At 38.1% G+C, this 18762-nt stretch overlaps 1 protein-coding gene across 1 annotated transcript in view; it reads left to right on the forward strand.

Annotated features, from left to right (window-relative positions):
- WDR41 (WD repeat domain 41) overlaps positions 1 to 18203 on the forward strand; it is a 30441-nt gene extending 12238 nt beyond the window's left edge. The window contains exons 2-13 of the mRNA XM_077347338.1: positions 702 to 814; positions 4489 to 4537; positions 6543 to 6674; positions 7586 to 7648; positions 8081 to 8192; positions 10158 to 10220; positions 11364 to 11471; positions 12271 to 12452; positions 13466 to 13587; positions 14371 to 14459; positions 15590 to 15723; positions 17124 to 18203. Coding sequence (XP_077203453.1) covers positions 702 to 814; positions 4489 to 4537; positions 6543 to 6674; positions 7586 to 7648; positions 8081 to 8192; positions 10158 to 10220; positions 11364 to 11471; positions 12271 to 12452; positions 13466 to 13587; positions 14371 to 14459; positions 15590 to 15723; positions 17124 to 17276 — 1320 coding nt within the window. The 3' untranslated portion in view covers positions 17277 to 18203. The remainder of the gene's footprint in view (positions 1 to 701; positions 815 to 4488; positions 4538 to 6542; positions 6675 to 7585; positions 7649 to 8080; positions 8193 to 10157; positions 10221 to 11363; positions 11472 to 12270; positions 12453 to 13465; positions 13588 to 14370; positions 14460 to 15589; positions 15724 to 17123) is intronic.
- The last annotated feature ends 559 nt before the right edge of the window (positions 18204 to 18762 follow it).

Below are 18762 nucleotides of genomic sequence, written 5' to 3' on the forward strand. Positions count from 1 at the left end.
TAGACTGTTTCAAGAAAGAATTGGATAAACATATGGAACAAAGGTTCATCAGTGAGTATTAGCCCCGAGGTATAGATGGAACACTATATCTGGGGCACAGATGTTCTCTGTATTCTTAGTGCTTGGGGGGCAACAGTGGGAAGGCTTTTGGAATTCTGGCCCTGCTGGTAGACTTCCTGGGTTTTGGCCACTGTGTGACACACAGTTTTGGACTGGATGGGCCATTGGCCTGATCCAACATGACTTCTCATGTATTCTTATGTTCATAGGACTAGTCCTAAACCAGTGTACTATATGGAGAGCACATCATGATCTACATTGGGCCAGTCATATGGTTGTCCTGTTGGCTGTGAATGCCTGTTAAGGAAGCCTCAAGTCCAGAGTGCATTTATGTCAGCTAAGTCATGGATATAGTAGGCAGTGAGGTGGATAGAACACTAGGAGAAACTGTAATCATTATGTTTGGTGACTGGCAGTTAATTGTCATAATTATGATGTGAAAACATACTGTTCACAATACATTACATTTAACAGGGATTCAGAAATGCATTGGCTACTATAATACTTGATGTAAGTTTTACCTGTTGGGTGCTGTCCTATCTACGGTCTACAAAATGAATGACATTTATTGATTTAAAAGAACCTAACACAAGAAATTTACTGGTTTATGGGTTTATTTTTCTGACTTTATGGATTTCTAGAAATCTGTGCAGACCTTAGGTGAAGAACAAACACAAAATCCCTACACTGAACTCCTAGTGCTAAAAGGTCATCATGATATTGTGCGGTTTCTAGTGTCAATAGATGATTACAGGTAAGATATTACTTTCATAATCTTATTTTGTACCATAGGGATAACTTCAGTAAAGGCCTTTAAAACAGATGCTCTGTTTTTCTTTCTAATCCTTTCTTTCAAAACCAAAGGCAACCGTGTTCTGTTACATCCAGCTAAAATCAATCATGACAGTGTCCCATAAATTGCTTTCAGTGAAACTTAGTCATGATTAATTAGTCTTTTGAGTAGCAGTTTACTTGCTTTATATAGTGTAGGCCAGTGGTCCCCAACCTTTTTATCACCGGGGACCACTCAACGCCTTTTACTGAGGCCCGGTGGGGGGGGGTAGTTTACTCTCAACCACTGCCCTAACACTCTCTGATCACTATGGTAATGTTTAAACATCCCTTCAAAATAAGATACAGACATGCCACAACAATGAACATAAGGAACATTTTATTTTCATGGAAATTTTAACTCATGACAATGACAAATCAATGGGAACCCTGAGCTTGTTTCTCTGCAACGAGATAGTCCCATCTGGGAGTGATGGGAGACAATGACACCTGAAGTGTGTTGTAAAGGGCCGGGGGGGATGAAGTAAAGGGCCGGGGGGGGGGGAGAAGGCGTCCTTCGGGGCCCACCTCCAATTAGTCGAAGGACCACATGTGGTCTGCGGCCCACAGGTTGGGGATCGCTACTGTAGGCCATTCGTGGTGATTGAACCATATGTAAATGTCACAAGAGGCAGAATTTGTTGTGTAAATAAGCCAAGTGATACCTTCATCAATGATGTCTTTTTGGAAACTGGTGGTTCATATCACAGAGCCATCCTTCATTTTCCACATGCAAAGGATGATTCCGCACCCCTGAACAAGAAAATCTGCTGATCTTTATGAATCCTGAAATCCTTGGATATAAAATTATTATCAATTAGTATTATAGTCAGAAGTGTTTATGATATTTAGAAGAAAATTTCCAAGCAAATTCAAAAAGGGATGGATTGTGTCTCACTGTCTGTGTACATCCCATATTCATTCCTCCATATCCTGCTAAAATTATCAGGTGGGAAGTGATGTGAGAGATCTCTGAGACTCTGGAGAGTTGCTGCTGGACTGAATACCCAATACCGACTGACGTTCAAATTCCGTATAAGGCAGCTTCATGTGTGTTAATCTGTTCAAAACAACATGTATTTTATGGGCAGATGCTCAAAAGGGATGTGTATATGTATACACACACCAGAAATAACAATGTATATCCATAAAAAAATTTGAGTCCAGTAATACTTTTAGGACCAATAACGTTTTATTCAAGGTATAAGCTTTTGTGTGCAAGTATACGGCTTTGGATATAGTGTGCCTGCACACAAAAGCTTATCCTTATCCATTGTTCCTCTATATATTTGTGAAACAGCCTGGGGGGGTGGAACGTGTCTGGCTGTCCAAGTTGGAATAGGGCCAATCAGGTGCAGCCAGCAAAACTGCAGCTCCTGCCCTCCGTCCCTGGACTCTAACCTCTTTGCTCTCAGACGTGCCTCAGTGCCTGGAGCCAGCAGCAGGTAAGGGGAGAGGGCCCTGGGCAAAGGGTCATGGTGGGAGGCCTGCTAAGGAGGGCCTGCTAGGCTGGGCTTGCTAATGAGGGCTTCCCGGCCTGCTGAATGTCTGCTAAGGATCTCTGTCCCGGGTCTGCTAACGAGCTGTCCAGCCCCCACCTGCCCCACTTGATCCGCAGCCCAAAGCCACCTTAAGCTTCCTGGCCGGGGGCCAGGGGAGGGCACCCTTTCAAGGCCCTTTCTTAGGAACGGGCTTTGAAGCTTGTTCCTTGAATAAAACTTTGTTGGCCTAAAAGATGCTACTAGACTCAAACTTAGTTCTTCTGCTTCAGTTCAACAAAATTACCTACCTGAATGTATTTGCATATATGAGCAATAGCACATTACATGCTGCTTCAGCAGTGTACTTCATTTGGGTTTTCTAATTCAATTTACTGTAATATGCATATATTCTTAAACTGGACCCCACTACCTTATTTGATACTTTCTACTGCAATTAGCATTGTTCCTTGGTTTCTGCAATGGGTTTTTATTTAGTTTTCATAGTTTTTTCATTGCATTCTTGTCAACTATTGTAAGCCAGGTTTCACGCTTCAGCTCTTTAGATAATATCATCTTATTGAGAATTTTGCAGAAGGATTTTCTTGTTTTCTCGGTGGCTCAGCTAAAACCAGTGAGTGGAAAATTTTCTCAGATTGGTTTCTGAAGATACTAAATAAATCCTGTATCAACCTAACAGACAGCTGCTTTTCACTTCTTTTCTTTTTTTGTTTTTGAACATGAGGAAAGGGTCATATTGATTGCAAGATCACTAAAGAAGGCTAAGCCTCAGCAAGAGTCTTCCAAAAAATGGAATGAGATAAAATTGCAAGTAATACTCTAGCATTTGACACATTAAAGGAGCCTGAATTCATAACACATTTTAAGAATAGCTTTCTCTGTTGCTCGTTTGACCATTCGTTGCTCCTGCAGGAAACAGACAAGGTTATAGAGGATGGTGATCATGACTGGAAAAGAATCAGGTGACCCATGAAACACCAGCTTGGTGAAAAGAATCCATCTGTAGGATTGAGAGTTTTGCCATGAGCCTTTCACATGAAATCATGTGCTTTCATGTTTCCAATTATTTTAAAGAAAATCAAGGGACTTTTTTACATTGAGATATGGACACTTTACTTTCACTACATTTTGTAAATTCTCTCAGGTCACAATGTAGCTATTGCTAATAGATTTGAACTGAATTTGATAACAGCTTTTCAGAGAATTTAGTATCTGTTGCTCATTTGCAATGAAATTACTAATGCATTTGTTTAGATATACACATATTAATTGACCAGGACATATTCGCAAACATATGTGTCATATAAGAACAGGCATCACATGAGATTACTGCAACTCCCTGTATTTTTCTCTGCACATAGCACAGCTCTGAAATTGTACATTATCGTGTAACTTGGGCAATTCCTATGTTATTAGCCTATTTAGTTGGTCTACTTGCATGAGCAGCATTATACGTGAGCCACAATATGGCTGCAATCTATGTGAGCCAGGACATTTGACAGGATACTTCTGTGATTACACATGTTTTTATGATGGTGTGACTTCATATCTCTTAGATTTCCTTGTTTGTGCACAGTCTCATGATAAAAGTGCAAATAATTTGAATAAAATTTTAGTGTTCTTGAGTAATTAATGTTTAATGTTTTAACTCATGTACTTTGAGCAGAAAATACAAGAGGACAATTTCATTGAGGGTTAATGGTATTTTAGAACTTTTATCGGGATTAAAATAGTTTCTGTTGAATATTCTTAGTAAGATTTTATCTTTAATTTGTTAAGAGTGTAATGAAAATCAAATGTCCTAGTTATATAGGCTTTTCATATTATGATTTTTACTTTTGGGGTTTGTTGTTTCTTTAAATGATGTCTAGTGGTTTTTTATTTATATTGATTTTTATTTTCATATATGCAAAGCAATAGACTTTTTAAAAATCTTGTTTATGTTAGTGAAGATTTAGATATTATTTAAAGGTTCAGTTTCTGCTAAAATCCGACCATGTATATTTGTTAAATAATTTGTACTCCTTTAGGTACTATTTAAATATACGCAGCACATACTTTAAATATGTATTATGACTTTTTATTTATTCTTCACCAGGTTTGCATCTGCAGGTGATGATGGAATTGTGTGTTTGTGGAATGCTCAGGTTTGTTTTTATACAGAAGTATCATTAATATATTTAGTGAATGTGCTTTCTGTTACAGCTGTTTCGGTGTTATAAAGACACCCACAAGAGAGAGGATAATAACATAACACACAAATAAGAACAACTTTACGATGATAATTTTTAATAAAATAGGTGTGGATTAGTTGGTGTTCAAACTGGAGCCATAAAGCTTGTATATTACCTAAATATAAGTTTGGGTATCAGGGGTATCAGAGATATTTGTAATAGCCAAACTTATATTTAGGTAATATACAAGCTTTATGGCTCCAGTTTGAACACCAACTAATATTATAAATATCAGAGATATTTGTAATATGAAAATTTGATTAAAAGTGGATGTACAAATTAAAGGTTGCAATTTATAAAAATAAAATGATAGAACTAAATGAACATTTACTGTGAGCTTGAACAGCACTGGAAAAATTGGAGGCATAATTGGCATTCTGATGATCAGTTTATTCTGGCAGTCTGAGTTGAGACAAGTATAATCTGGTAAACTTTAAAAAAAAACTTCTGGCAAATCCAAGTTCCTGAATAAATGTCACTGTCATAGAGTAAGAGGATGCATTTAAATGTCAAGAAGAAAGGAAAGGGATAGGTTCTGCCATGTAGTGGGGTTCCACAGAGGTCAGAATTTATTTTATTAATAAATGATCTGAAATTTGTGGTACAGATGCATTTAGAACATTTTGAATCATTTTGGCTGTATGCCATCGGGTATTACAGTGCTGGAACACGTGGAACAGCTTTTCTGTAGGTTGGAGCAACTTCTCTGTGAGCAAAGGGGACTATGTGACAGAGATATACAAAATTATGTATGGGGTGGAAGAAGTGAATGGAAAGAACATTTTATCCCAGTCCCATGACACTAGATTCAGGACAGACAGTAAGAACTTTTGCACTCAAAATCTTAACTTGCATAATTGTTATAGGATGTAGTTATGGCCAGTAATTTATCTGGCTTTAAAAAGGGATTAGATCCATCAATTGCTATTAGCCATAATGATAAATGGAACCATCATGTTCTGAGATGGTAACACTTTGAATACCAATGCTGGAGGCAATAACTGACATGACAAATGCCATTATTTTTGTGCCCTGCTTATAGGCTTTCAGGGTTAACCTGGTAGATCAATTTATAATTTTGTCAAGAGGGTCAAGCTACAATCTCTAGACCATGATGTTGGTTTGCATGTACTGGCAGTTTGAACCAGCATTTCTCTGCTATAGCCAAATATTATTACACTATCATATTTCAAATATAAAGGGTTACCAAATTACATGTCTCTCAAGTTAATGACTGTATGAACCCTGAGCAAAGGCTTTGCATCCTGAGAACTGGAGCATTCATTAAAATAGAATCATAGAATCATAGAGTTGGAAGGGGCCATACAGGCCATCTAGTCCAACCCCCTGCTCAACGCAGGATCAGCCCTAAGCATCCTAACGCATCCAAGAAAAGTGTGTATCCAACCTTTGCTTGAAGACTGCCAGTGAGGGGGAGCTCACCACCTCCTTAGGCAGCCTATTCCACTGCTGAACTAAAATAGAAAGAAAGACAAATTATGCACAGAGACCACAGTTTCAAGAAACATACAAGCAAAGGTACTTTGTATATACTGTCAAATATATTTGTGTGCCCCATTTCTGGGGAGGAGGGGGAAATCTTTTTAGGCATAGAACATCACATGTTGTTCATACTCTGAAACATATCAGTGTTAAATATCACTTCTTTGTTCAGAATTTTAATTTTTTTAATGATTATACAATTATGCATTTATATTAACCACCTATAAATATGATTCACAGCATTAAGACTGAAGTACTGATTAGTTTTTTAAGGCACTGATTTTGGTTATAACTAATAGCTAGAAAATAAACTGAATACAATTTTTTTTTATTTTTAATGCCCGAATGATTTATTTTGATGATTTTAAATACTATTTTGTTTATTACAGCCAATTTATTTTTTTTTCTTTTCCAGACTGGAGAGAAGCTTTTTGAGCTACATGCGCATACACAAAAAATCACAGCTATTGCAGCTTTTCCTGTATCTTATGCTTGTGAAGAAAAATGTCATATGATTTTGACAGCAGGTGCAGATAGGGCTGTTATTGTATCCTTTCCTTTAATCTGAACATAATTAAGCTACACATTGACAGGAAAAATGAAGAGATGGGCTAAACATCAGGGTGAATCATGGCTACTTGTTAAATTTCATTGTTTGGGACTGCACTTCACTGAACTGATGTGAGAAATGCCTGTATTTCATCCATTCTAGGAAAAGGTGGTCCACATGGGGAAACAGGATTCTTTATGCATATGGACACATAAACTTGTGGGGATTGCAGGAGGAATAATGCTTTGGGAAATCTTCCATTATAGGATACTATATATTTTTAGAGATTAGAGCCAAACTATTTCTCCATCCTCCTGTTCCCTGCTTCTTACTGACATTCCTGCATCATTTAATGTCTTGAGTTCTCACCACATTTTTTAAGTTTCTTTTAATTTGCTGAGGCATATTTCTCTACGTATCTGAGTAGTCCCACAAGTATGTCAGTATCCCCACTTTGTCTGTGAGTAGTCCTGGTTCAATCAGTGCTTTACTCAAGGGATCATCCCTTGAACGAACTTGCTCTCAGTGTTCTGTGCCTCCTGGTTCACACTCAATATATTGCTATAAAAATACAAATTAAAAACTGCCTAATAAGGCCTACAAGAAATCTTGGTTGGTATGAAGAATTTGGCAATCCGCCAGCCACCCTCATGATTTCTAGGATCCCATAAGCTCTTAGAATCTTGAACAGGCTAATTCCTCTTTTCTGTAACTGATTGTCTACTTCACACAACATTTTGAGCTTTTGGAGCATACTTATTCCTCATTAGGTCGTTTTGTATAAAAACTTGTTTTGGCTGTGAGTGGCGTGGTTTTGTTGCTTTTGTGATTGTCATGGGACCTAGTAAGTTTACTGATGATGATAGTAACATTGTTGCTACCTTCAGTTCCTTAATAAACAAAACCAGGTTTGGGATTGTGACAATGGCAGGCAGATTCATAAAGTGTCCTGTTTTCATTCCACTGTAAAGGTAAGTGAAAATGGAAGTGACTTTTGTTTTGCTCTTTGTATTATCTGGTCAGAGAATCAGATTGGTGGAGGCTTTCTTTTGATATAATTCTTTTAAAAACATTCCTCATGGCTATGATATGAAAAGAAGAAGTTGATGGCTGTTACCTACTGCCTTCTGCTGTCAAAAGGATTTGAAGAGTTTAGATGTAAAAAATGCCAGGTCTTATGTCTGCTTTGTTCCCCCTTTGGTGAGTTCTTTCTGAATGAAGTATCTGTTAATTAATCCCCCTGTCTGCTTCATAACAGGTGTAATATCTTATGTATGTATTATGTGTATTTCTGAAAAGTTGTCTTTCATAAGAACTAAAGTCTTACTATGTAAAATTGATCATTGTAATTTGAAAAATTCCCTATATTTGTTATGGGGCATATATCTAATTTGATTCTACAGTGTTTGACAGTTCTTCAAAGGCTGGATATATGGCTATCTGGAGGGAGTGATCTGTGTGTTTGGAATCGAAAATTAGATCTGTTGTGTAAGACAAGTCATCTTACTGATTCAGGTAAAAAAACACAATGAATTAATTAGTCATTAGCGAAGACAAAGTGCAAGTAAAATGGATTTATATAATGAGCAAAATCAGCTTAGAGACTTTAATTCTAAAGATAATATATATTAAACTGCCTTCTATTTAAAAATGTCAATGTAATCATTTTTTTAAATTAAGGGTACTCTGGGTCTCCTGTGTCCTATAAATTTTAGAATATGTCAAACTTCAGTAACTGTACATTAACTTAACTGAGCTCGGTCAATATGTTTAAATCAGTAAATGAATATATATCCCTTTGGAAATGAAATTAGACTCCTTCCAAGTTAGTCATGTACTCAAGGAATATAGTTTAAATGTAAGCTCCCAAGGAGCCCTGTAAGTACATGTTGCTTTTAGAGACCATTTACGCACTGGAGGTTTCATGCCAGGTTACAGGCTGGAGTTTTAGTTGGGGCAGGTTGTCCCTTCTCTTCCTGCACCCACACAGGGGAGCATTTGGCCCGATGCACCTCATCCGCCCCCGATTTGTGTTCTTGCATGGGAGCTGGGGCAGTGAAGTTCCCAGTGCATAAACGGTCAGAGTGTACACTCATGAGAAGTTTTTCAATGTATGGTTTACTTTTGGAGTGCAATCCTATTGAAATAAATGGGCTTAGACTGGAGTAACTCTTTAGGATTACACTGTTTGAAAGGCCATTGAAGAGTTGCTCTCTTGCACAATCTGTAGTTTACAAACTGAATAAATATTACACTGTCCTAAAAGCAGAAAAAGACTTATCGTATATACTCACATATAAGCCGAGTTTTCCAGCACAGTTTTTAGCAATAAAAAGCCCTCCTTGGCTTATATGCGGGTAATTGAAATAACAGCCTGCTCCCAGCCAGCCAATCGTAGCATTGCTTTTTGCAGCTGAGCTTTTTTCAAGTGAGCTAGTTGCTCCCAGCCAACCATTGCCTTCTGCAAAGATCTTGAAAGCATGTAGGACATCAATGGTTTGACTGAGGTTTGACTCCCCCCATTCTTTTCCTAATGAATTCTTCCAAACTATTCTTTTGGCTTCTTTTGGCTTTTGAGGGTGCTTTGGGATTTACTGTTTATTTCTCCTAGTGTTTCTTTTTTCTGAGGGGCAGCACTGTTTGCCTTTTCTTCTTGGGGTTGTGTTTCTTTTAAAAGTTGATTTTTACAGTTCTTTCTTTCAGTTTTCAGTTTTACAGTTGTTTATTTCAGTGTTTTGTTCCGGGGGGAGACACACTGTAGCCCCCAGTTTGGTAGCTGTTGCACTTGCAGTAGGTTGCCAACTTTGGGTACTATTGTTCTGTTCTGTTTTGCTGGCCTGGGGGGCACTGTTTGGTTCTCCTGCAAGAGCTGTTCTCACAGATAAGTTCTGTCAGTGCTCTCTCAGAGTGTCTGGCATCAAGAGAGGAAGGAAAGGTAATTGTAAGCCACTTTGAGACTCCTTTGGTTAGTGAAAAGCGGGGTACAAAAACCAACAGCTATTCATCCTCTTGACTTCTCTGTATTTGTTGCGGGGGGGGGGGGGCGAGCATGGATTAAGCACTTAGGCCACCCTGTAAATTTACCAGTAGCCTGCTGCATTTCCCACCCTTGGCTTAAATATGAGTCAATAAATTTGCCCAGATTTTGTGGTAAAATTAGGTGCCTCGGCTTATATGCAGTAAGTCACTTTTCACATAGCTTAATAATAAGCTATTATTATTTATTGATATAATTTCATTAGTAAAATTAATTATTATGTTACCAGATAACTTTCTACTTCACAGTTTTGATATTCATAGTCCTGTTTTCAAATTTTCTTTAGCAAGAACTAACTCTCTGGAAATGAAGGTAACCATATCTTGGTAGCTTTGAGTAGCCCCCTAGTGAGGTGGTCAAATAGTTTTATGGATTAATCTTTACTGGGATATTCTGTTAACTGTTGTTTGAAATAAAATATATTTTTGACTCTTTTAATAAAGATATCAGTGCAATGATTGAATTGCCGAAAAATTGTGTGGCAGCGGCTGTTGGCAAGGAATTGAGTGAGTATCACCATAAATACTGAAGATAAATATTTTCATTTTTATTCTCAACAGTACATTTCAAGAATACTATTTCAGAATGTTGCTTTGTAGATCTTTCTGACCATTTACTGGAGCAGAGCAGTAACATCAGAGCAGAGCAGAGCAGTAACATCAGGGCTTTCTCAGCCCCATCTACCTCATAGGATGCCTGTTATGGGGAGAGGAAGGGAAGGCAGTTGTAAGCCACATTAAGACTCCTGGTAGAGAAAGGGGGGGGTATAAAAACCAATTCTTGTTCTTCTGGCATGTTTTTTGCATCCTTAGTAGATTCTTGTGGGTAACAGGCCATTTAAATGTACTTTGTATTTATACAATAACTGAATTTATTGCTGAAAAACCCTTCTGTTTTGCCTCCCATGGGAAAGGGGGACATTTGTCCTTGTTTTTTGCAGGGGGGAATTTTGGAGCAAAAATAATTATATGTAATGCTTCCTTATCAAATCTAAACTTGATTGCTTTAAAAGCTTTACATACATAATTTGTAACTTAGCTAGAAAATAAAATTGTTTTGTTTGGCTTGTTTGTGGAATTTAGAAGTGTAAATTGTTTAGCTTTCTAAAGTAAAATGGTGAATATACACATATTGTAGTTTTACATTCTTCCTATAGATATAAAACACACATTGCTATAGTGTCAGTTGCTGATTAAAAGAAAAATAAAAATTCTGAGGGAAATGGCTGCTGCAGGGGACTGGGGCAAGGAAAAGGTTGGTGTGATCTGGAAGATTTGATTTCCCATCCACATGGCTTTCTTGCACTCTTCCTGAATCACTGGAGCAAAGCCAGTTTGAAAAGGTTTCAGGAAAGCGGATGAAAACTTGGGAGGCACACTAAATCACTACAGTACTGTGAGGAAATGGAGGAGCATTTCTCAGTGGTGAACATGCCATGTCTAAGAGATTTATGTCTTGCATGGGCAGATGAAATCACACCAGTTTCTCCACCAATCAGGTGACCAGTGTGATTAGTGAAGACACTTGTTAATCATACATGGACCTCTAGATCAGAGCAATAATCTCTTCTGTTTACAGACAAAAATATAACAACTTAATAAGCATCATGATACTTTTAAAGAAATTTTGTCTTACCTTTTTCTTCTCAGTAATTCTTAGACTGAAAACTTCTAAAGATGGAACTGAATGGGATGTCTTTGAAGTGAAACGCCTTCTTGACCATCAGGATAATATTCTGTCATTGATTAGCATCAGTGGTAAGACTACCAGAGAGTTAGATTCCTGAGACCAGAGAGTTAGATTCAAAATTACAGTCACATCCCAAATAAAATAAAAAGAAGAGGGGATTGTAAGGAATGTGGATATAAGAGTTGAATGAGATTAGCATGCATAGTGAGATAAAAAACCTATGTCCTTGTTGAGTCCAGGGTATGCCATTGTTTTGAGACGTTATTCACACCTTGAATAAATCTTTGTTGGTCTTAAAGGTGCTATTGGACTCAAATTTTGTGGTGCTACTTCAGACCAACATTTGAATATATCTTTAAGATAAGTTTCTTATTTGTGTTTCCCCTAAAACACCTTTGTCTTTGTCCAAATTCCTATTGGCTACTATCTGTCGCAGCCCTCCAGACACTGTGTAGACTGGCTTTTAAACCTTTAGTGAAGAATCAGTTATTCCATTAAATGTGGACAAGTTCTGTCAGTCTGCTCTCCAGAGTCAGATTTCACAAAACTCTCTCAGTCAGAATCCAGCCTCCCAATTGAATGAATTCCCTCTAACCTACCGATGGTATATCAACTGCCCCCCAGCGGTGGCTAGCCAATCACAGGGCTCAGTCTGTTGACTAGATTTTACAGTTTAGTAGTGATTATTAACTCTCCAATCACTGCTGCTGCTATTTCAGCACTCAGAACCTCTTTTTCCAGGTGCTATCCATAACAACAGCTAAACAAATTTAATGTAATGTAATCAATGTTTTTGATTAATATTTTAGAAACTTCTTTGGATTTTGAATTTGCTATTTATAGGTTATCTGATTATTTTCTTCCTAGATTTGACTTTTGCAACAGGCTCCTACGTAGGTGAGCTGATAGTCTGGGATGCATTGGACTGGACAATGCAGGCATACGAATGCAATTGGGATGCATCTCTTCATGTGGATCCACAACAAGAAATAAAACTATCCCATAGTCAAAACAAAATTTCAATTCAGCATTTAGCATCTGATGAAGAGGTAAAAAGCTTTAAACATTCTAAAACTTAAGGCGAATCAAAACTATAGCTCATGTCATTAAATGCTTATCTGTGTTTTTATTTGTTGTGGGATTGATATTCCACTCTATTCAGAAACTTTATGTGCTTTCAGCTTGTCGCTTGTACTTGAGACACTACTATTGGGCCATAGGTTACAGCATCTTTGGTAGGCTGGGAATGAAACCAAGTGGGATGAGGCATATAACATGGTGCCATGTGTATGGGGTGTGCTGTTTTTGACAAAGTGGCAATAAATTAGATAGTTTCTGCGTTGTGAGATTACCGCATATGGGATTCATAAGCAAAAGCCTTAGTTTACATTTGTTGCTGGTGTTAATGAAACGTTGGCAGCCATTTAAGTTATTGTTTCTCATAGTTTACATTCCATGATGAACAAAGTTAATGAGAAGCTTAAGTAGAATCTTCCTTTACAAGTCTTTTAGACTTGTACCAGAATTGCAATAGGTTTTTCTACATTTTTATGCTGTATTTCTGCCTGCTGGGCCCCCTCAAAGTAGCTCATGGCATAAAGCCATTAAAACAATACCCCAAATTCAATGGTACAATATACATATTACACATCATAATAAAACCCCAATAGAAGCACAGTAATGAGTAAAAAATACTAGAGGGCATTAAGCAGCAGGATTGCAGAATAAACCATGTCTTGCTAGGCACTAAGAGTTTTTTTCTTGTACTAAATGAATGCATCAAAGGCACTGAAAAGAATCTGGAATGAAAATAAGTGTTTGCCATTTGGGGTTTACCAGACTTCAATAGTGATTGGAATATTGTATTTTATAAGAATTGAGGTATAACACAAAATGGTATTTTAGTAATTATGGTGGCATAATAATTACATTTTAAGGAGTAGTGTGCCTCTTACCTTCCTAGACATTTCGTAAAGATACTAAAGGTACAATCCTTCATTATACACAAAATAATAGTGTTATGTCTGTTTTGTTAAGCTACTTTATTGAATTTTCTTTACAGTGTGTGTTTGCTGCTGTTGGAAAAGGCATATACGTGTATAACCTTCAAATGAAGCGTGTGATTACCTTCCAGAGGACTGCTCATGACTCTACTGTCCTGCACATTACAAAAGTTCCTAACAGGTGCAAGTTAGGCTAAATTTTTCATTCACTAAAAAAAGTAAACTTCTGAAAGATCAGTAGGACCATTTTCACTGCTGAAGAAAACCCTTCTCATTCTTTTGCATAACATGCTTGCCATTACCCAGCTCTCCGGTACATAACTTCCTTGGCAGCAGGACAAGCCTGGTATATTCCTGGGCTGCTCTTTTGAAACAGAAATAATTTTAATACTGAATAACTCCAATGATCATAAGAAATTAACAGACAAAAAAGTGTGTTCAAATAAGACCATGATGTGGGTGAAGCTGTCACAAGCATAACCTAGCAAAAGGTACTGCTGGCCAGGAATTCAACAGCAAATTGAGAAACTCTAGACTACGCACCTTATTCCTCAAGGTCAGTGGAGCCTCTTCTAGGTCTGGCAAAGCTGATATTCTTAGACTATCATAATATCTGTGTTGTCCAGGTTAAGCCTCAGCATTGGCCCTCATGTAGCCCACAGTTATGGCATTGCTGCTCTTTGATTTGACTAAAATTTAAAATGGAGCTGTTTGTAAGTTGAAGGCCCTGCACGCCTAGCTGAAGAATGACCTCTCCCAGTGGCTATAGGTGTCAAAGAGCACTGGAGAGGAGGTTTGCAGAGCAGCTTAAGTGGACTCGAAGCCCAGAGGCATAATCTTGCCGCAAGATGTCCAAGTGGGAATGTTAGTTCTTCATGTTTGTGAGCAGTTGTGAAGGGGTTTAGTTGATTTTATAATTTTTTTAACCAAGTGTACGATGTTCCAGTAAATTTTCTTTTGACAGACAATTAATATCCTGTTCAGAAGATGGCAGTGTTCGGATATGGGAATTACGAGAAAAGCAGCAACTTACAGCTGAGCCTGTTCCATCAGGTCTGTGTCTATAGAGTGAGGATTCTTTGCAGAATCAGAGTTGGAAGGGAGCTCCATGGTCATCTAGTCCAACCCCCTGCACAATGAAGAAACTCACAACTACTTGCCTACCCACAGTGACCCCAATTTTATGCCCAAGTGATTCCCCCCCCCCCCAACTAAACATGGTGGGGTGGAGAACAGCCATGTGTAAACTTCTCCATACATGACAGATAAGCCTGCAGCCTTGCCTGCATTATTGCCATGTGTGAAGTTGTTCATGTGGTAGCCAAAGATAGCCAATGGGATGGACCATATCCCCATCCTCCACTGAACATGTATTTAATGATTAAAACATTTATACCACACTTGAGCGCCAGTTGGTGTAGTGGTTAAGAGTGGCAGCCTCTAATCTGGAGGCCTGGGTTTGATACCCCCTTCCCCCACATGCAGCCAGCTGGGTGACCTTGGGACAGTCACAGTTCTCTCAGAACTCTTTCAGCCTCACCTACCTCACAGGGTGTCTTGTGTGGAGAGGAAGGGTGGGCAATTGTAAGCCTCATTGAGACTCTTTTGCGTGGTAAAAAGTGGGGTACAAAAAACCCCTCTTTTTCGTCTTCCCTTTTGGCTCAGATTTGGAGCCTCCCTGCAATGTAATAGACACTTCAGTTAGCAGAAAGCTCTTTAGGCTGGAGGAAAGTTAAGTATTACATTCAAACTGTAGAAACAGGTGAAGAAAAAAACCCCACTTAACAACACAGCCTCCTAATTTTGTGGCCTATCTTCCAGGCTTGCATATAGAATCTTTCAGATTATGGCTAGTGGAGCTTGTCAGATAAGAAGTTTCTTTCTTTGCATGTAACTGTGGTTTGAAAAATATTTTTATATGCCTGTCGCTTTGGCTATCCTGTTGCTTTGTAGGACTGGGCAGTGCAGGCACAAGACTCAAGCAAACAAAAAGAAACAAGTGGGTCATTAATAGCATTTGCCTGTTCTGTGAAAAAGAGGTTAGAGTTTTTCTCCCAGTATTTCTAGTTCAGTTGGGCAGGTAGGCATACCCAGGGAGATCTAAATACATCCAACATGACACACATTCCTATCGTTTTTAGATAGTTTTGGTTTAGTCTAATGTGACATAATTTGTATTCTAGGTTTTTTTAGCATTTGGGGATTTGGAAGGACAACCAAGCAAGCCAACAACACAGCTAAAAAGACACCAGAGAGCACCACTGTTTATTCTTTGGATCTTACTGGGGATTTGATTGGGCACTCATCAGCTGTACAGGTTTGTTGGAAATGATGAATGTCAGCATTCCCTCAATCTGAGGCTTGTTTCTCTGTAAACATTTGTAATTTAGAACATTGAGAGAAACTGGATTTTTGTGAGCCTAAATGTTTACCCTCATTGGATCTTAGACCATTCGTGCACAAGGTAGAGCCATGTAGGACTAACGGCAATAGCTGCAAATTTGGAAGAAAACCAGATTAGAGCTAAGGGAGGAAAAGCAAGCAGAGGTGAAGTGGGGGGGGGGGGAGAAAAAAAATCCTCTGAGGCCTTGCTAATCCCCCCTTTGTTTTATTATTTGCACAGAATTCACTACCATAATACAGCTCTTGTCAAGATTGTTAATTGAAAGTTCTCCTATAGAAGTTTATGGAGTGTAAATATTCAAAACACACAAAACTAAACTAAGTTAATTGAAGCCAACTGACTAGAGATAAAATTGATGCATTATTTATATAGTTCTGCTTAAAAAAGTTGAATATAAATATTAAACCTTTCTGATTACAAGATAAATTGGTCTTTCTACCACATAAGCATACCCATGTTCTCTTAGATATTTTGTTGTGTAATATGGATAAAATCTAAAAGACTGTACAATTAGGCTAATGTGTCCAGGTGGGCTTCACACTTGGGTTTCTTGAACATCATTCCCCCATGTCATATGCCAGCTCCCTTTTGAAACTGAGGAAAATTCTAATCTAAATTGGGTTATGTCATAGTGTTCTTCTGTTGAAAGAAAGAAGGCTGCTCAAGCATTTTGTAAATGTAGTTTTTTTGGTTTTGGGCTGTATTGTTCTTGCATATTTCTTATGCAAGATGCTTGGCTGCTTTGATATAGATTATTCCATGACTGCACTTTTGGATGCCTCCCAAGTTCTTTGGCACCTTTGAACCAAGCCAGCTCATTTTGGTATTCATGAAAATGGTTAAGGAATTTTGGTTATGTATAAAAGCTTTGATCTAGTGAGCCCCTTGTGGAATGCCACTTCCAGAATGAATCTTTGCTGATTCTCCCCTTCTTATTGCAGTCCCCACCACCAATAAAATAGCAGCTTTTTCAGGTCTGACAGTTATGGGAATGCAGCTTGCTTGTAGAGCACTACAGTGAGAGGTGTAAATCCCTCCATGAGAAGATTTTGTGCATATGTGAATTATTTATTTATTTTATTTTTCAGAAAGCATTGCGGCATTTTACCAATATAAAACAATAGTTTCCATTAAAAAACCCATAAAAACAGCCCTTAACAAACTAAGCAGACAGGGATCACCTACCCTAAGGTTTTAAACACCCCACCCTCTATCCCCCGATTCAGTCTGAGGGCCAAATTCTCTTCCGACTTTTTACAGTGCTGAACAAGGCCAGTTGATTACATTATGTTGATGATGTGGTTTTATTGCAGATGTTCCTCTATTTTGGTGAACATGGTCTGGCAACGTGCTCTGCTGATCATCTCATTATTTTGTGGAAGGATGGAGAACAAGAGTCTAGACTGCGTAGCTTAATGTTATTTCATAAATTAGAACAAAGCGAAGATTTGCAGCTTGGGATCTGAGAGGACTTAACAGGAGATAAACGTACCTATGAAATACAAGTTATTTACGATACAATTCTATGCAGAGTTACTCCGGTCTAAGCAATTTGATTTCTCTACATAGGAGTCCACTGTTAAAATTTCAACAGCTAAAAATAAGCTTGTATTGTATAGCTTGACTTCTCAAAAATTCTTCTAATTTAATAAGCTTTGCTGTCATTGAATCTGTGGTTGGTATTGTTGGGTAGATTTATTTATTCCTCTTGATCACTGTCTTCTGGCATCAGGTGAAGACGTTCTGTTTCATCTGATGTACTTTTACAGATCTTTCTTGTTTAATTGCTGTTTATATATATGTATATAAATATATATGTTGTTGATTAATTGGGCAGAAAGGTGGTATCCATGTTTTAAATCAATTTATTTATTTAAAGTACAATAAATAAATGTATCAGGTATTAATCCCAAGAGCTGAAGAAAAAATAAGGGAGAGGTCCCAAATACAGTCATTTGTCTTCTGCCAAGAGGTTTATATTACTGGCCATGGCCACAACATGTCTCTCAGACATCCAGTGGATTCTTAGGATAACCTTGTAAATAAGCTGTAATTTTAAGTCTAAGGAAGATTGTTTAGTAGTGGTTTTGAGAATTTTCTTGCATTGTTGAGCTTGGATTTGAATTACATCCTCTTATGGTCCATTCAAGGTATTGAGAACAAATTCTGGGCTGGGCAAACTTCTACCTGGGCAAAGGTAGACAAACTTCTATTTGGACATTGTCAGAAGATTTGGAAATTCTGCTCTTTGTTTATCATTTGAGACAAGAATATAATTCCTGCTTTAACTCAGTTCTTCCAAATTATCATTTTAATCTTGGGGTTACTCCACAATGTCAAATGTGTATTAGAGTGATCCTAAATAATAAAGTAATCCAGAATTTTTCAAATCATTTTTGTTTGCTAATATAGTTTGTGTGTGTTGTGATGTTGGGAACCTAAGGCTGGCAAAGGTTAAATCTGTTAAATCCCTTGTATTGCTGAAATGTAGCCTGGGCGATAAGAAATCCTGCATGGCAAGCAAAACATCACTCACACGTGACCAGTTGCTCTCTGGGCATTTACTGGACATTTTCAACCTTTTTGTCCACCACCTTGTCACTTGTGATCATTTTTCTTATCCTGAGAAAGTAGCAGCAGTCCTGTGTAGTAGAGCTGGAGATAAGGTTGAGAATCACTTGGTAGAATGTGCTACAACCCACAGTTACCAGAAGGTGTGATACCAGCAGGGAGATTTGCATTTTTCAGGTGGTTGTGAAAGCTGTCTTTGACATGCAGCCAATCTTCCAAGAAGACAGAGAGAGAGAATAGAGGGGGAAGGTGCCTTTCCTTGCTGGGGAACTCCCTTGGACCAAGGGTTCCCTGGAAAGCACCCTCATAACCAGCTGCGACGACTCGGGCTTCCTGAGAACATCTGGACAACCCCTTGAGAAGATATCTTAGCGCAGTACT

Source organism: Paroedura picta, chromosome 7 (assembly GCF_049243985.1).
Source record: "Paroedura picta isolate Pp20150507F chromosome 7, Ppicta_v3.0, whole genome shotgun sequence".
NCBI classification, from domain to species: domain Eukaryota; kingdom Metazoa; phylum Chordata; class Lepidosauria; order Squamata; family Gekkonidae; genus Paroedura; species Paroedura picta.